General features: G+C 49.3%; 1 protein-coding gene across 2 annotated transcripts in view; it reads right to left on the minus strand.

Moving 5' to 3' along the window:
• The window catches only part of LOC107117089 (glucosylceramidase-like), a 74,832-nt gene that overhangs the window by 13,359 nt on the left and 41,927 nt on the right, over nucleotides 1–19,546 (minus strand). For both annotated transcript variants that reach the window (XM_015419125.1, XM_015419126.1), the window contains exons 5-8: nucleotides 17,951–18,084; nucleotides 6,299–6,471; nucleotides 4,771–5,008; nucleotides 174–398 (exon numbers count right to left, since the gene is read on the minus strand). In XM_015419125.1, the coding sequence (XP_015274611.1) occupies nucleotides 174–398; nucleotides 4,771–5,008; nucleotides 6,299–6,471; nucleotides 17,951–18,084 (770 nt within the window). The remainder of the gene's footprint in view (nucleotides 1–173; nucleotides 399–4,770; nucleotides 5,009–6,298; nucleotides 6,472–17,950; nucleotides 18,085–19,546) is intronic.

A 19,546-nucleotide genomic window follows, 5' to 3' on the forward strand; every position in this document is an offset into this window, starting at 1 on the left:
TTCTTCTTCTTCTTCTTCTTCTTCTTCTTCTTCTTCTTCTTCTTCTTCTTCTTCTTCTTCTTCTTCTTCTTCTTCTTCTTCTTCTTCTTCTTCTTCGAGCACTAATAGAAGAATGGAATGGAATGGTCTGATCCAGCAGGGCTATTCTTACATTCATATGTTCTTATACTTACATCGATGATATTTTTGCTGTAGCGAACGCCTCTGCCCCAGCTGCCCAGGTCCACTTTAGCGGCCCACGTCTCGTAGCCATTACAAGCCTCTGTGTAGAGCAGGAAATAATCTGGGAAGAGGCGATGGGTGGCCCCCAGGGTGCATTCAGCAGGGAACACTTTATCCAGGTACCAGTGGACTCCAATGCCAGACACGTACTTGGCTGCACTGCTGTTCCCAAGGACCTGACAAAAAAAGAAGTGAAGTTGGGGGGAAGATGGACAATATCAAAAAGTGACCTCCGGTTCATCCCCCGTTGCATAATCCCTGTTTCCTCTCAGTTTCGCATCTGAATGACAGACTTATGTACTAGCAAATCAGATGCTGGTTCAGTTATCCATCATGCCCTTCCCATCATACGTGAGGCCACTTTTAAGAAACTGAATTATCACATCTATACGTTCCCTTTTTGCTGTTCTTCCTCTACCTTCTTTAAAAAAAACTTTGTGATTTTTTTTTTTAGTTCCAAAAATTCCAGAGTTCTGGGGGTTGTGACAGCACAAACGCTAGCCAATAGGTGCCTTCTGCGTACAAATGTTCTCCATTGAAATGCCAGTGAGTACAGCTACTTTTAAAACAGAAACACCTTGGAAGAAAGGCCAGTTTACAAAATGATGAGACTGTCTTCAAGAAGCAGTCGGGGAGAGGGTCAAGATGGAAGCAGCAATGCCAGGAAAAGGTGGCTGCACTCTCTTCCCCTGGTCAAAAAGGCCCTGCCCTGGTTGCTGTCAGCCACTTTTATTGCATTTAAGCAAGGCGAATCGATCGGTTGGATTTATGCGCATACCTTGGTATCAGCTCCCGTGAGTACAATTACTATCATGTTTATTTGTAATTCAGTGTTGATGTATGATAATGCCATGAGCACATCTATATACTAATAGTCAAGACGACCCCTGCGTGCGGATATCTAAATCCGCGTATCGGGGGCACCTGGGGGGCAGGGAGATTTTCCTACACATTTGGGGCAGTCCCCAGGTGTGCACAAAAATCTAAAAAGTTGGGGAGGCGATATTTAATTTTCCCCAAAAGTAAGAGACCCTTCCCTGCCCATGCACAGGGAATGCTCTGCGAACTGTGGCGGGCTGGCAGTTGGAAGCTGCTCAGGCCTTGCCGCAGGAGCAGGGGGAGGGAGGAAGAGATCAGCAGCAGTGGCGGAGGAGGAGACCACTGGAGCTGGGGGGAAGGGGAAAAAGAAGATCGGTGAGGCCCGGCGGCTGCTGGGGGTGGGAGAGGAGACCAGGGGGGAGATTGGCGAGTCCTGGCGGGTCCAAGCCGCTTGGGCCTCGCCACCAGAGCCGTGGGGGAGAAGCCGGGGGGAGATCAGCGAGGCCCAGCAGCTGCAAGCCGCTCAGGTCTCGCTACCGGGGGTGGGGGAGGAGACCGGGGGGAGAGATCAGTGAGGCCCGGCAGGTGCAAGACACTCAGGCCTTGCTGTGAGACCTGGGGGGGGAGGAGACGGGGGGAGATCAGTGAGGCCCGGCGGGTGCAAGCTGCTCGGGCCTTGCTGCCGGGGGGGGGGGAGGGGGGTGGGGGAGGAGACCGGGGGAGGGGTGGTGGAAGAGATCGGCCAGGCCCAGCGGCTGGAAGCTGCCGCTGGTGGGGGAGGAGACGAGGGGAAAGGGGGGTGGAAGAGATCGGGGACGGGGGGAATCGGCTCGCTTCATGGCTGGTAGCCACTCAGGCCATGCCGCTGGTGTCCGGGGATGGGGGGGAGACTTACCTGCTGCTGCTTCCTCTTCCTCCTGCTCTGCCTGGAGCTCCCCCCCCCCGTGCGAGTATCGCGGGTCCCCTTTCTTGTATGATTATATTTGAGAGCATTGTATTTGCTTTGGGTTGTGGACCACTGACTCATTATAGATGTTTTTTTTGACGTTTAAACACTTATTCAACATTTCCTGAACTCAGACATTTCAAGTGTCTATAATCTTTGATGGTCTTCCTTTGGGATTTGTCTCCTGTTTTCTACAATTATATGCTAGGGGTGCCTGTTTTGTCTGCTACTATGGCTAGAAGCAAAAAGCCCCAAGGATGCCTGGGCCATTCGGACCTGGAGAAAAATTCTTTCCTGACCCCAAAGTGGCCATCCGGATTGCCCTGGGCATGTGAGAGCGGGAGAGCCGGGCACTGGCTCATCCCTTCCCACCCTCCTTCTCATGATCTAAGTTCAAAGAATCATTACAAGTAGGGTGGCCAACCTCCAGGTGGGGCCTGGGGAATCTTCCAGGAATCACAACTGATATCCAGACAACAGAGATCAATTCCAGTGAAGAAGATGGCTGCCCTGGAGGGCGGAGTCTCTGCCAACACATCCCGCACTCCCTTCTCCTCCCAAAGCCCCTCCCTCCACAGGCTCCACCCCCGAAATCTCCTGGAATTTCTCACCCCAGAACTGGCAACTCTAGAGGGGAGGAACCACCAACCGAGCAGTTCGAAAGCAAGAAATTGCAAGTAGATAAACAGGGACCACTTCGGTGGGAAGGTAACGGCGTTCCGTGCGCCTCGGTGTTTAGTCATGCCGGCCACATGACCACAGAATCGTCTTCGGACAGCGCTGGCTCTTCGGCTTTGAAACGGAGATGAGCACCGCAACCCTAGAGTCGGATTCGGCTGGCTTTCGAGCAAGGGAACCTTTTACCTTTACCTTTACAGTTGTTTTACCAAACCCACACTGGAACAGAAAAAGATGCAGTTCAAAACCACATTCAACTACCCCGGAGGCCAAGACCATACTGACTGCAGAATCAAAACCCCCCCAATGGCCATAAAACAGCCATAAATCTATGCAGACAGCCACCATAAAACCAGAGATCAAACAAAGTGAAAGCAGCATGCAGTCTGGACACTGCCATAAAATGCGACACTCAATCAAAGTGAAAGTGGCATGCAATGTAGACGGGGAATTTCTGTTCTAGTGTGCGTTTGGTATAACAGCAGAGCAAATGCTAGATGCAGACTGGGCCAGAGGGTTGCCAGTCCCCAGCTGGACACGGGGGGGGGGATCCCCCGGGTTGGAGCCCCTCCCCCCACTTCAGGGCTATCAGAAAGAACTTCATCTTGCAATATAAATTTTTTAATGAAATATCTACAGAACATATGGTCATAAAACCTAAGGAGATCTAACAGAACATTGCTCAAATAGAGACAAGGGAAATGATGGGAAATAGAGTTTATAATTGCATTGGTACTGGAGTAATCTTGAGAGACAGAAATATTTATTGAAGCCTACCAAACTTAAGAACATAAGAACATAAGAGATGCCAATGTTGGATCAGGCCAAAGGCCCATCCAGTCCAACACTCTGTGTCACACAGCGGCCAGAATGAATTTAATGAATAACTATAATATACGAATGAAGTAGAAGCAGAACAGAGTAGTGGATTAGTATTAAAGAAGGTTAATTTTTTTTTCTTGTTGCAAAAAAGCTCGTGAATAATTTGTAAGATTTTGAAATTAATGATTTTTTTTTTAAAGGACTATCAGAAAGTGGGGGAAATGGCCACCGGGCACTCCTTGCTGCTAGGGAATTACCCCCCCCCAAAAAAAAAAAAACAGGCAAGAAGCTGGAAATAACATAACATGCCTACATCACCCGGAAGTGACATAGGCACATTGGTGACGTGGCGGGGGGATACTCTGGTTTTTGAGCAAAACTCTATTAGCTTCAAACCATAGAGTTTTGCCCAAAAACCAGAGCGTCACCCTCCGACGTCCCTGATGTGCCTATATCACCTGTAGGTGACGTAGGCACAGCGTGCTTCTTCCCTTCCCTCTCCTGGAGTGTCCCGGTAAGTCCCCCCGCCAGCTTGTCCTTTGGACCTTAGATAGGGACTCTGGGGCAAGTGATGCTCTGTCTTCTTGGTGCTTGGGGGGGTCAACAGTGGGAGGGCTTCTAATGTCCTGGCCCCACTGGTGGACCTCCTGATGGCACCTGGTATTTCTGGCCACTGTGTGACACAGAGTGTTGGACTGGATGGGCCTTTGGCCTGATCCAACGTTGGCGTCTCTTATGTTCTTAAACCCTAATGCCACATGACACCCTCTGGTGTTGCCATTGCTCCAGGGGAACTGATTTCCGTAGCTTGGAGCTCAGCTGTGATTCCAGGAGAACCCAAGGCCCCTCCTGGAGGTTGGCAGCCTGACCAGCTATGAGGTCAGGGTCGGAGCAAGGGCAGGAACGGTCAGCTCACGGGTTCTATGCAGAACGTGGCAGAATGTGGAGCCGACTGACTTTGCAGCCCCTTGTACCACCAACCCAGAGCGGGCAACAAGTTTAACCAGACCTTGGGAAATGGCCCAGGCTTGGCCGATCTCGTCAGATCGCAGAAGCGAAGCCGGGTCAGCCCTGCTTCGTACTTGGATGGGAGACCGCCCAGGAAGTCCAGGGTTGCTGCGCAGAGGAAGGAACTGGCAGACCGCCTCTGAACGCCTCTTGCCTTGGAAACCCTAAAAGGGGTCCCCGTAAGTCAGCTGCGACTTGAGTTTCCACCACCACCACCCGGAAAATGCCGACGGATCTGGACCATCCCAGCTGAGAGCCAGCGTTCGATCCCGTACCACTTTGGCCCATTTGGGCAGGTTGCTCCGCAAGTCGTCATGGATGATGAGAAGGACATCTTTGTGGTTGCTGGAGGCCAGCGCGGGGCCCAGATCCAGCATGACGAAGTCACGCTGCTCCTCGGGTGAGTAGTTGATGGTGGGGAAATCTTTCATGGCAAACAAGGAGCATGCCGGCTCGTTCTGAGCCGTAACGGCCCAGAATGTGACGTTGTAGTAGGCATATTCGTCTAGGAACCTGGATTCCAGCACACAGAGGAGAGAGGTGTTAGCATCACTCGGCACGAGAGGCCCTGGGCCCCTCCGGGCTCCTTCCCTGTATTTGCAGCTCTCCTTAAATCAGGAAAAAACAAGCTTCCAGTCCTTTACCCTACCTTTCCTCCAAGGCTGCATACCTAGCTTCCAGTCCTTTACCCTACCTTTCCTCCAAGGCTGCATACATAGCTTCCAGTCCTTTACCCTACCTTTCCTCCAAGGCTGCATACATAGCTTCCAGTCCTTTACCCTACCTTTCCTCCAAGGCTGCATACATAGCTTCCAGTCTTTTACCCTACCTTTCCTCCAAGGCTGCATACATAGCTTCCAGTCCTTTACCCTACCTTTCCTCCAAGGCTGCATACCTAGCTTCCAGTCCTTTACCCTACCTTTCCTCCAAGGCTGCATACATAGCTTCCAGTCCTTTACCCTACCTTTCCTCCAAGGCTGCATACATAGCTTCCAGTCCTTTACCCTACCTTTCCTCCAAGGCTGCATACATAGCTTCCAGTCCTTTACCCTACCTTTCCTCCAAGGCTGCATACATAGCTTCCAGTCCTTTACCCTACCTTTCCTCCAAGGCTGCATACATAGCTTCCAGTCCTTTACCCTACCTTTCCTCCAAGGCTGCATACCTAGCTTCCAGTCTTTTACCCTACCTTTCCTCCAAGGCTGCATACATAGCTTCCAGTCCTTTACCCTACCTTTCCTCCAAGGCTGCATACCTAGCTTCCAGTCCTTTACCCTACCTTTCCTCCAAGGCTGCATACATAGCTTCCAGTCCTTTACCCTACCTTTCCTCCTAGGCTGCATACATAGCTTTCTCCCGTTTTATCTTTTGCAACAGCCCAGTGAAGCGGGTCAGGCTGAGATGACACTGGCTCAGTGTCATCAGGAAGCTGCCTCATGGATAATTCCAGGTATGTCTAGTTTCTTACCTGAACTAGTAACAGTTTGATGTTACATTGATATACCGCTCTGAAGCAGTGGTTTTGTAGCACTTCGCAACAGATATTAAAAACAGTCTGAACTGTAAAAATCACCACTAACTGATAAAATGCAATCGATTCCTGACTTTCTGGGGATAAACTGTTTCAGCTCCTGTTTACTTTCTTAAAGGATTTGGCCATTACTCTGACATCGTCTGCAGGCTGCCACGGTGTCTGTGGGCAAGCGCAGAGTTGCCTCTTTCCCCCCCCTAAATCCATCCAACAGAGCGCGAGATCAACTGACCCTTATTCCTCCCAACCTCTGCAGATGCACGCATGGTTACCTGATGAAGTAGTTGGCCCAGGTCTTGTGGAACGGGTCTCCTGCTTTCCCTTTCAACCGTCCTTTCCCCTTTATCTGGTCATTGCTCTTCAGCCAGGCAGGTGCAGTCCAAGGGCTGGCAACTATGGAGATGGGCCGCTCGGCTATGGCCAGGATGCGGTGGAGGACAGGGATCTACAGGTAGAGGTAATGAGGATCCAGTGAGCAGACTGGATAATAAGGACCCAAAAAGCAGTAGGCCCATTGCCATTGGGAAGTTGAGAGCATCCGGAGGTCACCTAACAGCAAAACAAATGAGGACGTTGGTTGGTCCTGGCTAGTACTTGGATAGGTGACCACCAATAAAGTCAGGCCCGTAGCTACCACGGGGCCCGTCCCCCTAGTGGTTTTTATGGGCCTCCCTCCCTGAGCCTTGGCTCCCCTTCGCCCCCGATTGCTCGTTGGGCCTGTCGGCAGGGAGGACAAGAGTGGCACAAGCAGCAGCGGCGGCACAGGAAGCAGCAAAGGCACAAGAAGCAGCAGAGGCACAAGAAGCAGCAGAGGCACAGGAAGCAGCAGAGGCACAGGAAGCAGCAGAGGCACAAGAAGCAGCAGAGGCAGTGAATCTGGGCTGAGAGACGCTTGCCGCCCGGCCCGCCAGCAGCAAGTAAGCCCAGGCAGGCAAGACAAGGAGGCAAGCGAGTGCCTCATCTGGCCCTGGCCAGGCATGCCCGGCTGTGCCCAGTGCACCCACACGCCGGACATTCGTGGCCAGCCCAGCCACCGCCCACCTCACCTCTCCCAGCCCTGGGAGGGAGCCGAGGGTGGAGGCCAGGCTGCCCCTGGTGCGGCAATGTGGGAAGGGGCACTGGGGCTCCTCGGGGAGAGAGGGAGGGAGACGCTCCACAGGAAAGGGCTGCCCTTGCTGGGGAGGAGGGAAGATCCCCCCAGGGCCCCTCACAAAAAAATCCCTCGCTACGGGGCTGAATAAAGTCAAGGGTTGCTACTCAGGGGCAGGCAATGGCAAACCACCTCTGTTTGTTTCTTGCTTTGAAAACCCTACAGGCCTCCATAAGTCAATTGTGAGCTGATGATACACTCCACAACCAAATGTGCAAATATCCTGATGGGAGAGATTTGTATGAGGAGGAAGAATTTTCATTTATCCCCTCCTTCCTTTAGTTCAAGGGTGTCGAACTCATTTGCTATGAGGGCCGGATCTGACATAAATGAGACCTTGTTGGGCCGGGCTATGTGTGTCATAAAATGTAATGCCAGGTAGCGGAGATATAAACTTTATAAAGGACACAAACACTAAGGTTTTTTTTTTACTTAAAATAAAAGCATGCTTAAAACATTGGCACTCTTGCAATATTTTGTTTATTTAACAGTGTCTGATAACTGACACCTCTTGCTCTGAGTTATTGCATCAAAATGTCTGTGCTGTTGCAATCTTGAGTATGCTGTTCAGGTGTGTATCTGTAAGCCGCAAACCTACGATGACGCGGCAGCAGCAGAAGTGGAAGAAGAAGCAGAAGACAGCCAGTTCCACTGCGGGCCTGATAGAAGCCCTCTGGGGGCCTCATCTGGCCCCCGGGCCACATGTTTGACACCCCTGCTCTAGTTCCTTTCAGGTAATCCAAGGCTAAAATGATAATCATCTCCCTAGATTCCCAGCAGTTTTCTGCATCTGGTGCAGCAGCCAAAATAACAGAGAGCCTCCACCCTAGAATCCAGCTCAGCATTTTGTTTCTGGGAGCTGCGCTCTATACCTGCTGCAGAGGCTATAATGCTAATGAAGGATTAGCAAAAGGGAAACTACAGGAGGTGAGTCATCTCTCTCCCAAGCACAAAGCTTCCCAGCTCTTCGTTATTCTAATGGCTCTGACTGAATTAAAGCAAAAGGTTAGCTGTCAGGCGCCTTGCTGGAATGTCACACCTAACGGAGACAGAGGGTGTGATCACATGAGCCCTTCCGCCTGACATAGCCACCCACCCCCTCCAGACCAAATGGGAGCAATCAAACACACACATCTGGCTCCCGTGCCCCAACCGTCCATACCTCACGCTAAAATGACCCCCAAGTGGATTAAGTAGTCACCAGCAAATTCCGCTGGCTACCTCGGCGAAGTGCTTCTATGGCGTGTTTCTGGACGCCTGATTGCCTGGGAGCACCATGGAAACACATGAGGGGTGTGATCATTCTACTCCATTTCTGGCACACCCTTTGTGTTTTTTTCAACCCCACTCATTTTTTTCAACCTGACATGTGCTTCGGCGCCCCCATAGAACGCGGTCAGGACCGCACGTGCACTTGTCTGCTTCTGCACACATACAGCGGGACACAGGGAAAAAAGCAACCAACCCAGCCCTGGGCCCGTGGTTGCAGAGTGTTAGCAATGTGAACAACCAACCATGGGCCTGCAGCACTATGATGCCAGCTTATTGGCTGCTGTGTGATTGATCCAAAGTGGCCCAAACGCAAGCATCTTATTTAAAGCGAAGATACTGCCAACAGCAAACTGTGTGGCCACACCTAGAGACTGGGACAGGCAAAAGGCTAGATAGTACTCTATTTACTCAAATTCAATACTAGTTCTTTCCCACAGGTATGTAATCAAAAAATACACTCTTACACTTGCACACACATTACACATGTCCAGTAACATGAACGTTTCTAGGAATTACATTTGGGGGGGACGGGACATTTTATATTCAGAGTCATCTTCCTTTTGGGTATTATTTGGATGGGAGACTGCCAAGGAAGTCCAGGTTTGTGATGCAGAGACAGGCAATGGCAAACAACTTCTGCTTGTCTCTTGCCTTGAAAACCCTATTGGTTCACCATAAGTCAGCTGCAACTTGACGGTGAAAAAAATAGAGGGGTTTAGAGGACTGTGTGTTTTCACTTTTTCTTTATATCCTTGCTCAGCCTGATGCTTTGAACAAACCATGGGTACTCTTTATTTCCATTTATTATATTTCCTTACATTTAATGCTGTAAAGCCTGATCTCTGTAAATATGCCAAGCCTATTTGGTCTTGCCACCCAAAGAGCAGTAAAGTGGAGATGCAGCAGGGGAACTCACCATCTCCTCAGCACGATAGCGCAAAATTGTGAAGGAGCAAATTACTGTCCCCACAACTAGGTAGGATGAGCAAAGCGGGAGATGCAGCAACTAGGCAGAGCCTCTAAATATGTTGATACAGAATGCTAGATGTGAAAATTCACCAAGCAGGAGATATTCTCAGATTTGGCAATGGCAGCAGCAGTCACCGCCTAGGGAGAAATTTGGTACCCCCTAAGAGGAAGGGCTTCAGTTTCATTATCTGGCCTTCCAGGGAACAGTCAGGGTTGATTTCTTTGAGGATTGACTGATTTGTTCTTCTTGCAGTCCAAGGGACTCTCAAGAGTCTCCTCCAGCACCATAGTTCAAAAGAATCTATTCTTCGGCGCTCGGCCTTCCTTATAGTCCAGCTCTCGCAGCCATACATGACTACTGGGAATACCATTGCTTTGACCATGCGGACTTTTGTTGGCAGGGTGATGTCTCTACTTTTTATCATGCTGTTTAGGTTCGCCATCACTTTCCTCCCAAGGAAATCTTTTAATTTCATGGCTGCTGTCACAGTCTGCGGTGATCTGGGATCCCAGGAACGTGAAGTCTGTCACGACTTCCACGACTTCCCCTTCTATTTGCCAAGGAGTGATGGGGCCGGATGCCATGATCTTAGTTTTTTTGATGTTGAGCTTCAAGCCCACTTTTGCGCTCTCCTCTTTTACTCTGAGCAAGAGGCTCTTTAGATCCTCTTCACTTTCAGCCATTAGAGTGGTATCATCTGCATATCTGAGGTTGTTGATCTTTTCCCCAGCAATCTTAATTCCCGCTTGTGATTCATCCAGGCCAGCATTTCGCATGATGTACTCTGCATATATATTAAATAAGCAAGGTGACAATATACATCCTTGTCGTACTCCTTTTCCTATGCTGAACCAATCAGTTGTTCCATATCCGGTTCTAACTGTCGCTTCTTGGCCCTTATACAGGTTTCTCAAGAGACATGTGAGGTGGTCTGGTACTCCCATCTCTTTAAGGACCTGCCATAGTTTGTTGTGATCCACACAGTCAAAAGCTTTAGCATAGTCAATGAAGCAGAAGTAGATATTTTTCTGGTACTCTCTTGCTTTCTCCATAATCCAGCGAATGTTGGCAATATGATCTCTCGTTCCTCTACCTCTTCGAAACCCAGCTTGTACTTCTGGTAGTTCTCTATCCACGTACTGTTGAAGCCTAGCTTGTAGGATCTTGAGCATGACCTTGCTAGCGTGTGATATGAGTGCAATTGTGCGATAGTTTGAACATTCCTTGGCATTGCCCTTCTTTGGGATTGGAATGTATACTGACCTTTTCCAATCCTGTGGCCACTGTTGCGTTTTCCAAATTTGCTGGCAAATGGAGTGCAGAACTTTAACAGCATCATCTTCTAAGACTTTGAATAGCTCAGCTGGAATACCATCACCTCCACTAGCTTTGTTGTTAGCAATGCTTTCTAAGGCCCATTTAACTTCACATTCCAGGATGTCTGGCTCAAGGTCAGTGATTATACCGTCGTGTTTGTCAAGGACATTGAGGTCTTTCTTGTATAGTTCTTCTGTGTATTCTTGCCATCTTTTCCTAATCTCTTCTGCTTCTGTTAGGTCCCTACCGTTTTTGTCCTTTATCATGGCCAGCTTTGCATGGAACGCTCCCTTGATTTCTCCAATTTTCTTGAAGAGATCTCTAGTCCTTCCCATTCTATTGTTTTCTTCTATTACTTTGCACTGTTCATTCAGGAAGGCCTCCTTATCTCTCCTTGCTGTTCTCTGGAAATCTGCGTTCAGTTGGGTAAATCTTTCCTTTTCGCCTTTGCCTTTCGCTTTCCTTCTTTCCTCTGCTATTTGTAAAGCCTCATCAGAAAGCCACTTTGCTTTCTTACATTTCTTTTTCTTTGGGATGGTGGTGATTGCTGCCTCCTGTACGATGTCACGAACCTCTGTCCATAGTTCTTCAGGCACTCTATCTATCAAATCCAGACCCTTGAATCTATTCTTCACCTCTACTGTATATTCATCAGGGATGCGATCTAGGTCAAACCTGAATGGCCTCGTGGTTTTCCCAATTTTCTTCAGTTTAAGTCTGAATTTTGCAATGAGTAGCTCATGATCTGAACCACAGTCAGCTCCAGGTCTTGTTTTTACTGACTGGATAGAGCTTCTCCATCTTTGACTGCAAATTATATAGTCAATCTGATTTCGGTGTTGCCCATCTGGTGATGTCCATGTGTAGAGTCGCCTCTTAGGTTGTTGGAAAAGGGTGTTCGCTATGACCAGTGTGTTCTCTTGACAAAACTCTGTTAACCTTTGCCCTGCTTCATTTTGCTTTCCAAGGCCAAACTTGTCTGTTATTCCAGTTACCTTTTGACTTCCTACTTTAGCATTCCAGTCCCCTATGATGATGAGGACATCATTTTTTGGTGTTAGTTCTAGGAGGTGTTGTAGGTCTTCATAGAACCGGTCCACTTCAGCCTCTTCTGCATCAGTGGTTGGGGCATAGACTTGGATTACTGTGATGTTGAATGGTTTGCCTTGGAATCGGACAGAAATCATTCTGTCATTTTTGAGATTGTATCCCAGTACTGCCTTTTGCACTCTCTTGTTGACTATAAAGGCCACACCATTTTTTCTACGAGATTCCTGGCCACAGTAGTAGATATAATGGTCTTCTGAGTTAAATTCGCCCATTCCTGTCCACTTTAGTTCACTGATTCCTAGGATATCGATGTTCAGTCTTGCCATCTCATTTTTGACCACGTCAAGCTTACCTTGATTCATAGATCTTACATTCCAGGTTCCTATGCAGTATTGTTCTTTGCAGCATCGGACTTTCCTTTCACCATCAGACACATCCACAACTGAGCGTCCTTTCGGCTTTGGCCCAGCCGCTTCACTCTTTCTGGGGTTACTTGTACTTGTCCTCTGCTCTTCCTCAGTAGCATATTGGACACCTTCCGACCTGAGGGGCTCATCTTCCGGCGTCATATCTTTTAGCCTTTTGATACTGTCCATGGGGTTTTCTCGTCCATGGGGTCGCGAAGAGTCGGACTCGACTGTGCGACTGAACAACAACAACAACAACAAAGAGGAAGGGAAAGGGATGGTGTTGCTGAGTGGAAACTTGGGACAGCTGTAGGATTTTCCAGCCTCCGAGGGCCAAAACGACCAGGGCTTGCAATAGGGCTGCCTGACAAGAGAAAATAAAAGGGTCTGGCTGGTTTTCTCTTGAGAGAAGATGATACATTTCTGAGAAGAGGTGGTCATTTTTTCTTCTGGAGAACTACAGTTGTTTGACAGAAGAAGGCAACTTGTGCAGCAGTTCCAGTTGGCAGAAGAGTGGCCCTTAGGGTTGCCAGCTCCAGGATGGGAAATTTCTGGAGATAAGGGGCTGGAGACTGTGGAAGGAATGGTTTGAGGCAGGGGTCATTTGGGGGGTTGACGCGGGGGGACGCCATCACCCCGGGTGAGGTGCGGGAGGGCGGGGCCTGGAGCTCCCTGCTGGTGCCCGCTGGAGGTCGCCGCCGGCTGTGGGGAGGACACACTTCCGGTGATGTCAGGGGGTGTGGCATATGCTAATGAGTTATGCTAATGAGTCCCCCTAGCTCTTTTTCTACGAAATGACCCCTGGTTTGAGGACAGGAGGGACCTCAGTAGGGGATAATGCCACAGAGTTCGCTCTCTCTCTCTCTCTCTCTCTCTCTCTCTCTCCCCTACATTAGATTCAAGGCTACATTCAATTCAATTCGAGAGACGCTAGATTAGCTTCCAGTAGCACCTTAGAGACCAGCAAGATTTTGGAGGCCATGAGTTTTCAAGACTCAAAGCCGCCTTTGTCAGAAACTATACATATTTGTCAGAAACTACATATAGAGTACAAATAACCGTTCTAAATAACATTAATAAACTAATATTACTAGGTAAAAGCAGGGGTCGTTTCGTAGGAAAAGAGCTAGGGGGACTCATTAGCGTAACTCATTAGCATATGCCACACCCTCTGACATCACCGGAAGTGTGTCATAAGGCCACACCCCCTGACATCACCGGAAGTGTGCCATAAGGCCACACACCCCGCCCCCAACGGTCCCGGCCGCCGCCACCGGCCTTGCAGCTCCACTGCCGAGCCCCATGAGGGGCCTGGCGGTGGACCTGCAAGGCCGGCGGGAGTGCGAGGAAGCCCCACCAAGGCCCTCCCTGGCCCCAGGCAGGCAGGGGTGGGGAGAGGCAGGGAGGAAGCAACTTACCCTCCCTCTTCTCCTGCCTCCTCCTGGCTGAATGAGGGCCGGAAGCAGGGCGGCCGAAAGCAGGGGGCGGGGCTTCGTCATGTCCCCCGCCCCCCGTACCTCCCCCGGGGGAACTGCGATCCCCCGCGACCCCCCCCCCGAAATGACCTCTGGGTAAAAGCAAGTAGAATTTACTCCTGTGAGGGAAAGAACGCTATCAAGTTATGCAAACCTCTGGAGGGAGGTGATGCCTAGTTACTGTTGCTAAGGGAGATTATTTCTTTCTGAGGTTTTGCGTTTGTCTCTCCCGCCAGTACCGGAAACAGAAAGATTCAAAATATTTCACTTCCGATTGGTCAAGCTAGTCAGTCAGTGGGCTATTTAACCACTTTCATTGGCCTTTAGCTTAGAACCAATGAGACGAGGGACTGAGAGGCCGTGAACACTCATTGGTTGAAAGGTCTGACAGGAGAGAATAAAATGCCAGCTTCACTCTTCTTGGAGTGATAGTCCGTGAGGGTGTGTGAAGATTCAGGAAGTGCTGAAGGAGGCAAAATAAATAAATGTATGAACTGAAGAAAGAGGAAGAGCTGTGTGGAAGAAAAAGGCTGGGGAACGGGCGGAGGGAACGGCAAGGAAGATGGCGGCCGGAGAAAAAAGGAGCTGGGGAACGGGGGGGGGGGGTCATCTGAGGAAGAGGTGGAGTCTTCCAGGTGCAGGGCCCTGGTGTCCTTATTCCGGTGTCTTTGGTGAATAGTCATGAGCAGGGGGAAATCACTAGCTTCAAACCCAAGCCAGTGTCTCCAAGATATACAGTGAGCCAAGGAAGAACATGACCAGAAGGAAGATTCCACAGCACTGCAGAGAAGGATCTATTAATGCTAGGTTGGGGTGGGAGGTGAGAGAACGGGAAAATAGCTATTTGAATTCAATTTTAATTCAGGTAAGGTGGAGAACCGATATGGGAATCGTCACCTCCCTTTGTTGCAGTCATTCTTAATAAGAAGGCGTACATGCATAACAAATGTCTAATGGAATATTCATGCTGTACTTCTAAATATCTATGTCTGTTACTGTTTTTATATTTGGCCCTTGTTATTCCTTGGGCTCAGTGTCTGTTTCGCCTAACCATTAGTTTTAAAAGCAAGCTGCTAGAGTATAAATGCAAACACTATTTTACTTTGGGTGATTTCCCACAAGCGCTGCTCTGCCTTCACTCTTCTCTGTGCCCCGGTGGTACGTGTCAATTTCACACAAGCTGCTGCATGGCCGCATTTTTGCCCCGCAGCTTCGTGCGATTTTCCCCACGTCTACTCAATCCTCAAAAAAACAGGATTGAGTAGATGCGGGGGAAATCGCACAAAGCTGCGGGGCAAAATGCGGCCGCGCAGCAGCTTGTGTGAAATTGACACGTACCATCGGGGCAAAAGGGAGGAGTGAGCGCGGAGCAGCGCTTGTGGGAAATCACCCTTTTAAAGATGGATGAGGTAGCAGAAAACAAGGGGTTGGATCCTAACCAATAGATTTGTTTTTTGGGGGGTAATGTTTGCTGATCCCCCCCCTTCTGTGACAACTCGACAATTCCCTCCTAGGGGTCCCCCAGAAACATCACTGGGGGTCATTTTGAGCCGCAGCAGTAGGGACAGGTGAGAAAGTCACATTGGGGGCGGGGGAATCTTAATAGACACAGATCCAGAGGAGTTAACCATGTTCGCCTGTTGCTGCAAAATAGTAAAAAGCCCAGTAGCACCTTTAGTGGGGGGGTTTCCCCAAGAGTCAACCAGATTTATTATAGTGACCAGATTCCACGATTAATAGCAAAGAGGCTCTGCTGAAGTGACCACCTTGATAGCAAAGTTCATGGTAGCATTTTGGGAAGATGTTATACGATCAGACTCAGGGGGAACATTCAGGTTCACTCTTGTGGTGGTGGTTTCAAAAGTAATGTTTTTCATCTGGTGGTGGCCAATGTTCCCTCTAAGCTGCAGAGTCTTGTGAGCAGAAATTCTACTTTGTGAGCTGCTGGCATTAAAGTTGGGAGCGAGCGATTTGGCCACTGCATAAATTAGTTTGCTCTGGAGCCATCCTTCCTGAGCTAAGACAAAAATATGTGAGCCAGAGGTTAAAAAAATTGTGGGCTAGCTCACACTCACTCAGCTCAGAGGGAACACTGGTCGTGGTTCGTGGTCCACTTCAGTACTTTGACCTGGAAAGGGAAACCCATTTCACATTGATGGGAATGCCCCTTTTCCCTTTCGCTCCAAAGGGGTAAGTATTAGACTGTTATGTATTAAGATAGCCTCGCCAGCACTAGCCTGACCATGCGGTCAAACAGACCTTCGGGTCTAGTAACAATAGACTAGTCGGATCCTAACATGGACCAACGGGCTCGCGCGGATCCTGTTACGGACCTATGGGGACTGGGTAGTGTAAATAGAGCCTATCACGGGGAGTGTGTGTGTGTGTTTGAGTGTTGTGTGTGCACGGATAAAAGTCCGTCACAGACCGGCTAGTTTGTCTTCTAGTTCGGAGTAGTTAATAAACTACGAGCTGATCACTATGGCACGTCTCCGAACTCAGTACTTTTAATAGACCTTTTCCCTTTTGCTCCAAAGGGGTAAGTATTAGACCTGCGGAGAAAGGATTAGGTTTATTGCCCCTTTTCTTTGTCAGATGTTATTAGCCAGTTATGGTAAATGGCCTTCTCTTCCCTTCTGTAACCACATGCCTGTTTTTCCAGACACACCCAGAAGGTACCGCACCTTTAGTTTTAATAGCCATAGTAAATGTTGACGGGCTCTAAGCCCAAGTACTGTATAGAACAAGGGTCCCCAACGTTTTTGAGCCTGCAGGCTCGTTTGGAATTCTGACACAGCCTGATGGGGGCAGCCGCAAAATGGCTGCCAAAAATGGCTGCCGTAGGAGGTGGAGCCAGCCACAGAATGATTGCCACGCCCACAGCTCACTTTCAGCCACACAGTAAAGATCCTCGTGCTGTGGTGGTAGCTGCTGCAAAGCAACGTTTTTTAAAACCCGCACAGCCAATCCAATCTCCAGTGGCCGATCAGAAACCTTGCTGGGCAAAACTTCCACCTGGCCATGGGCACATTCTAAAAACACTTGGCGGGCACCATGGCACCCCATGGGCACCACACTGGGGCCCCGGTATAGCAATACATAAAACCATTATCCTCATAGTGACAATATGGTTGTGGGCAGTGTTCCCTCTAAGCTGAGTTAGTGTGAGCTAGCTCACAGCTTTTTAGCCTCCGGCTCACACATTTTTGTCTTCGCTCAGGAAGGACGGCTCAGGAAGGACAAGTTGTAGTAGATAACTCACTGAAAATGTCGAGACAGTGTGGGACTGCAATAAAGAAGGCCAATGCTATGCTATGCTGGGGATTATTAGGAAGGGTATTGAAAACAGATCAGCCCATATCATAATGCCCCTCTATAAATCAATGGTGAGACCTCATTTGGAATACTGTGTGCAGTTCTGGTCACCACACCTTAAAAAGGATATTATAGCTTTGGAAAAAGTGCAGAAAAGGGCAACTCGAATGATAAAAGGGTTGGAACACTTTCCCTATGAGGAAAGGTTAAGGCGCTTGAGGCTCTTTAGCTTGGAGAAACGACGGCTGAGGGGTGACATGAGTGAGGTTTATAAGATTATGCATGGGAAAGAGCAGGTAGAGAAAGAGGTACTTTTCTCCCTTTCTCACAATACAAGAACTCGTGGGCACTCCATGAAATTACTGAGCGGTCGGGTTAGAACGGATAAAAGGAAGTACTTCTTCACCCAAAGAGTGATTAACACTTGGAATTCACTGCCACAGGAAGTGGTGGCGGCTACAAGAATGGACGGCTTCAAAAGGGAATTAGATAGGCATATGGCGCAGAAGTCCATCAGTGGCTATTAGCCACAAGGTATAGATAGGGGCTCTGGAGCAAGTGATGCTCTGTCTTCTTGGTGCTTGGGGGGGCCAACAGTGGGAGGGCTTCTAATGTCCTGGCCCCACTGGTGGACCTCCTGATGGCACCTGGTATTTTTGGCCACTGTGTGACAGAGTGTTGGACAGAGTGTTGGACTAGATGGGCCTTTGACCTGATCCAACATTGGTGTCTCTTATGTTCTTATGTTCTTAAAGCAAACTAATTTATCCGGTAGCCAAATTGCTCGGTCACAGCTTTAACGCCAGTAGGTCCACAAAGTAGAGTTTTTGCTCAGAAGACCACAGCTTAGAGGGAGCACTGGTTGTGGGTAGGACAAGTATAACTAGATCTTTTTAAAATTAAACCCATTCCCCCCCCCCCCATCACCATACAGAAGAGAGTCTTCCATCCAGCATGGCTTTACTCACTCTGAACTTGATATCCTCCTCTGCTAGGCTGAAATACTTCAGGTCAAAATCATATGCGATGTCATCATAAACATAGGGGCGTGTGGAGAAATCGCAGCTACCAATGGGCATGCGCAGAAGGTTGTACTCAATTCCTGCGGAGACAAGGCAGAAGAGGCAGTCTAGGCAAAACTACCTTACATCACTGCTCCACCTAGTTCAGCACTGTGTTTTCCAGCATCCTCAACCTTTTTAAGAGCCTGTGGGCGTTGGGATAAGGCAAGATCTAAATTCCAGTCATTATAGGGTTCACATATTTGTTATGATTCTACCAGAGACCTGACGTAAGAACATAAGAGACGCCAATGTTGGATCAGGCCAAAGGCCCATCCAGTCCAACACTCTGTGTCACACAGTGGCCAGAAATACCAGGTGCCATCAGGAGGTCCATCAGTGGGGCCAGGACATTAGAAGCCCTCCCACTGTTGGCCCCCCCCCAAGCACCAAGAAGACAGAGCATCACTTGCCCCAGAGTCCCTATCTATACCTTGTGGCTAATAGCCACTGATGGACCTCTGCTCCATGGACAGGAAGTGCAACATGACCTGGAAGTGCAACCTAGCTCAGAGCCAATCCTGCATGTTAATTGGTGTGCTTGAGAAACTGATTGGATGGTTTTAATTTACCAGTGTTTGGGATGGCCAATGAGGCTTGAGTTTCCTCCTGTTAAGGTTCTAGAAGAGAGGTTACTTGCTCAGCAGCCTCACCCACGTTTTCACCTGTTTCCTCTTAGGGTGGGTTCACATGCACCAGATAAAACGGGGCGGGGGGAGTGAACTATTTCCTCCAGAAGAGTTTGACCTGCAGTTGCACGATCACAACTTCCTTCGAAGCTGCAGGCGCAGCCCGTCATTGTGTGATCAGACACAACTGAGGGTGAGTCGGGGGGGGGGGTTGTGCCGTTCCCTCCCCCCCATGAGCTTAAACGAGGAATTGAATCGCACCTCTGCACTGAGGGCTCCCTATGGAGTTTGCGATGATGCGCATACTGTGAAGGGGGGAAAACGACAGCACAGACTCAGGATGGCCTGATCAGACCACCCTGACAGCATGAGAGTGTGTTGGAGTGATCAGACACAGGAAAGTCCGTCCGTGGCCCGTTGCAACCCGTTTACTACCAGATTTCCCCCAGTGTTTTTTAACTCAGCTTCTGCGGCGGAGCAGAACGGGTTGCCGATGGCTGCGGGACGCTTCCCAGATGTTGTTTATGATCGTGCCCTTTAAATCCACCCGGCATTAGCACCTATGTTGGGTCTAATTGTGTTTATGATCGCAGCCTTAGAGACTCGTGGTATGTATTAGCCTACTTTGCTGTATAAATATGTAGTTTAGGACTTTGTTCTTTTATTACAACTTTCCTGTTTTCCCCCTTCCTAATGGATTTAGATAAAGAACCTTATTGTGGCCCCAGTCACATGGGCCGGATATTACGCGGGGGAGGCGTGGCTAAATGCCCTGGAGGAAACTAATGTGTGGCTGCCCGAGCACACGTCTGGGTCGAAGTCCTGTGGTTCGGGGGAAATGCCGATCAGACGGTATTCTGCAGCGTGACACAGA

This window comes from Gekko japonicus, unplaced genomic scaffold (genome assembly GCF_001447785.1).
Source record: "Gekko japonicus isolate JY-2015 unplaced genomic scaffold, Gekko_japonicus_V1.1 scaffold25, whole genome shotgun sequence".
Classification (NCBI taxonomy): Eukaryota; Metazoa; Chordata; class Lepidosauria; order Squamata; family Gekkonidae; genus Gekko; species Gekko japonicus.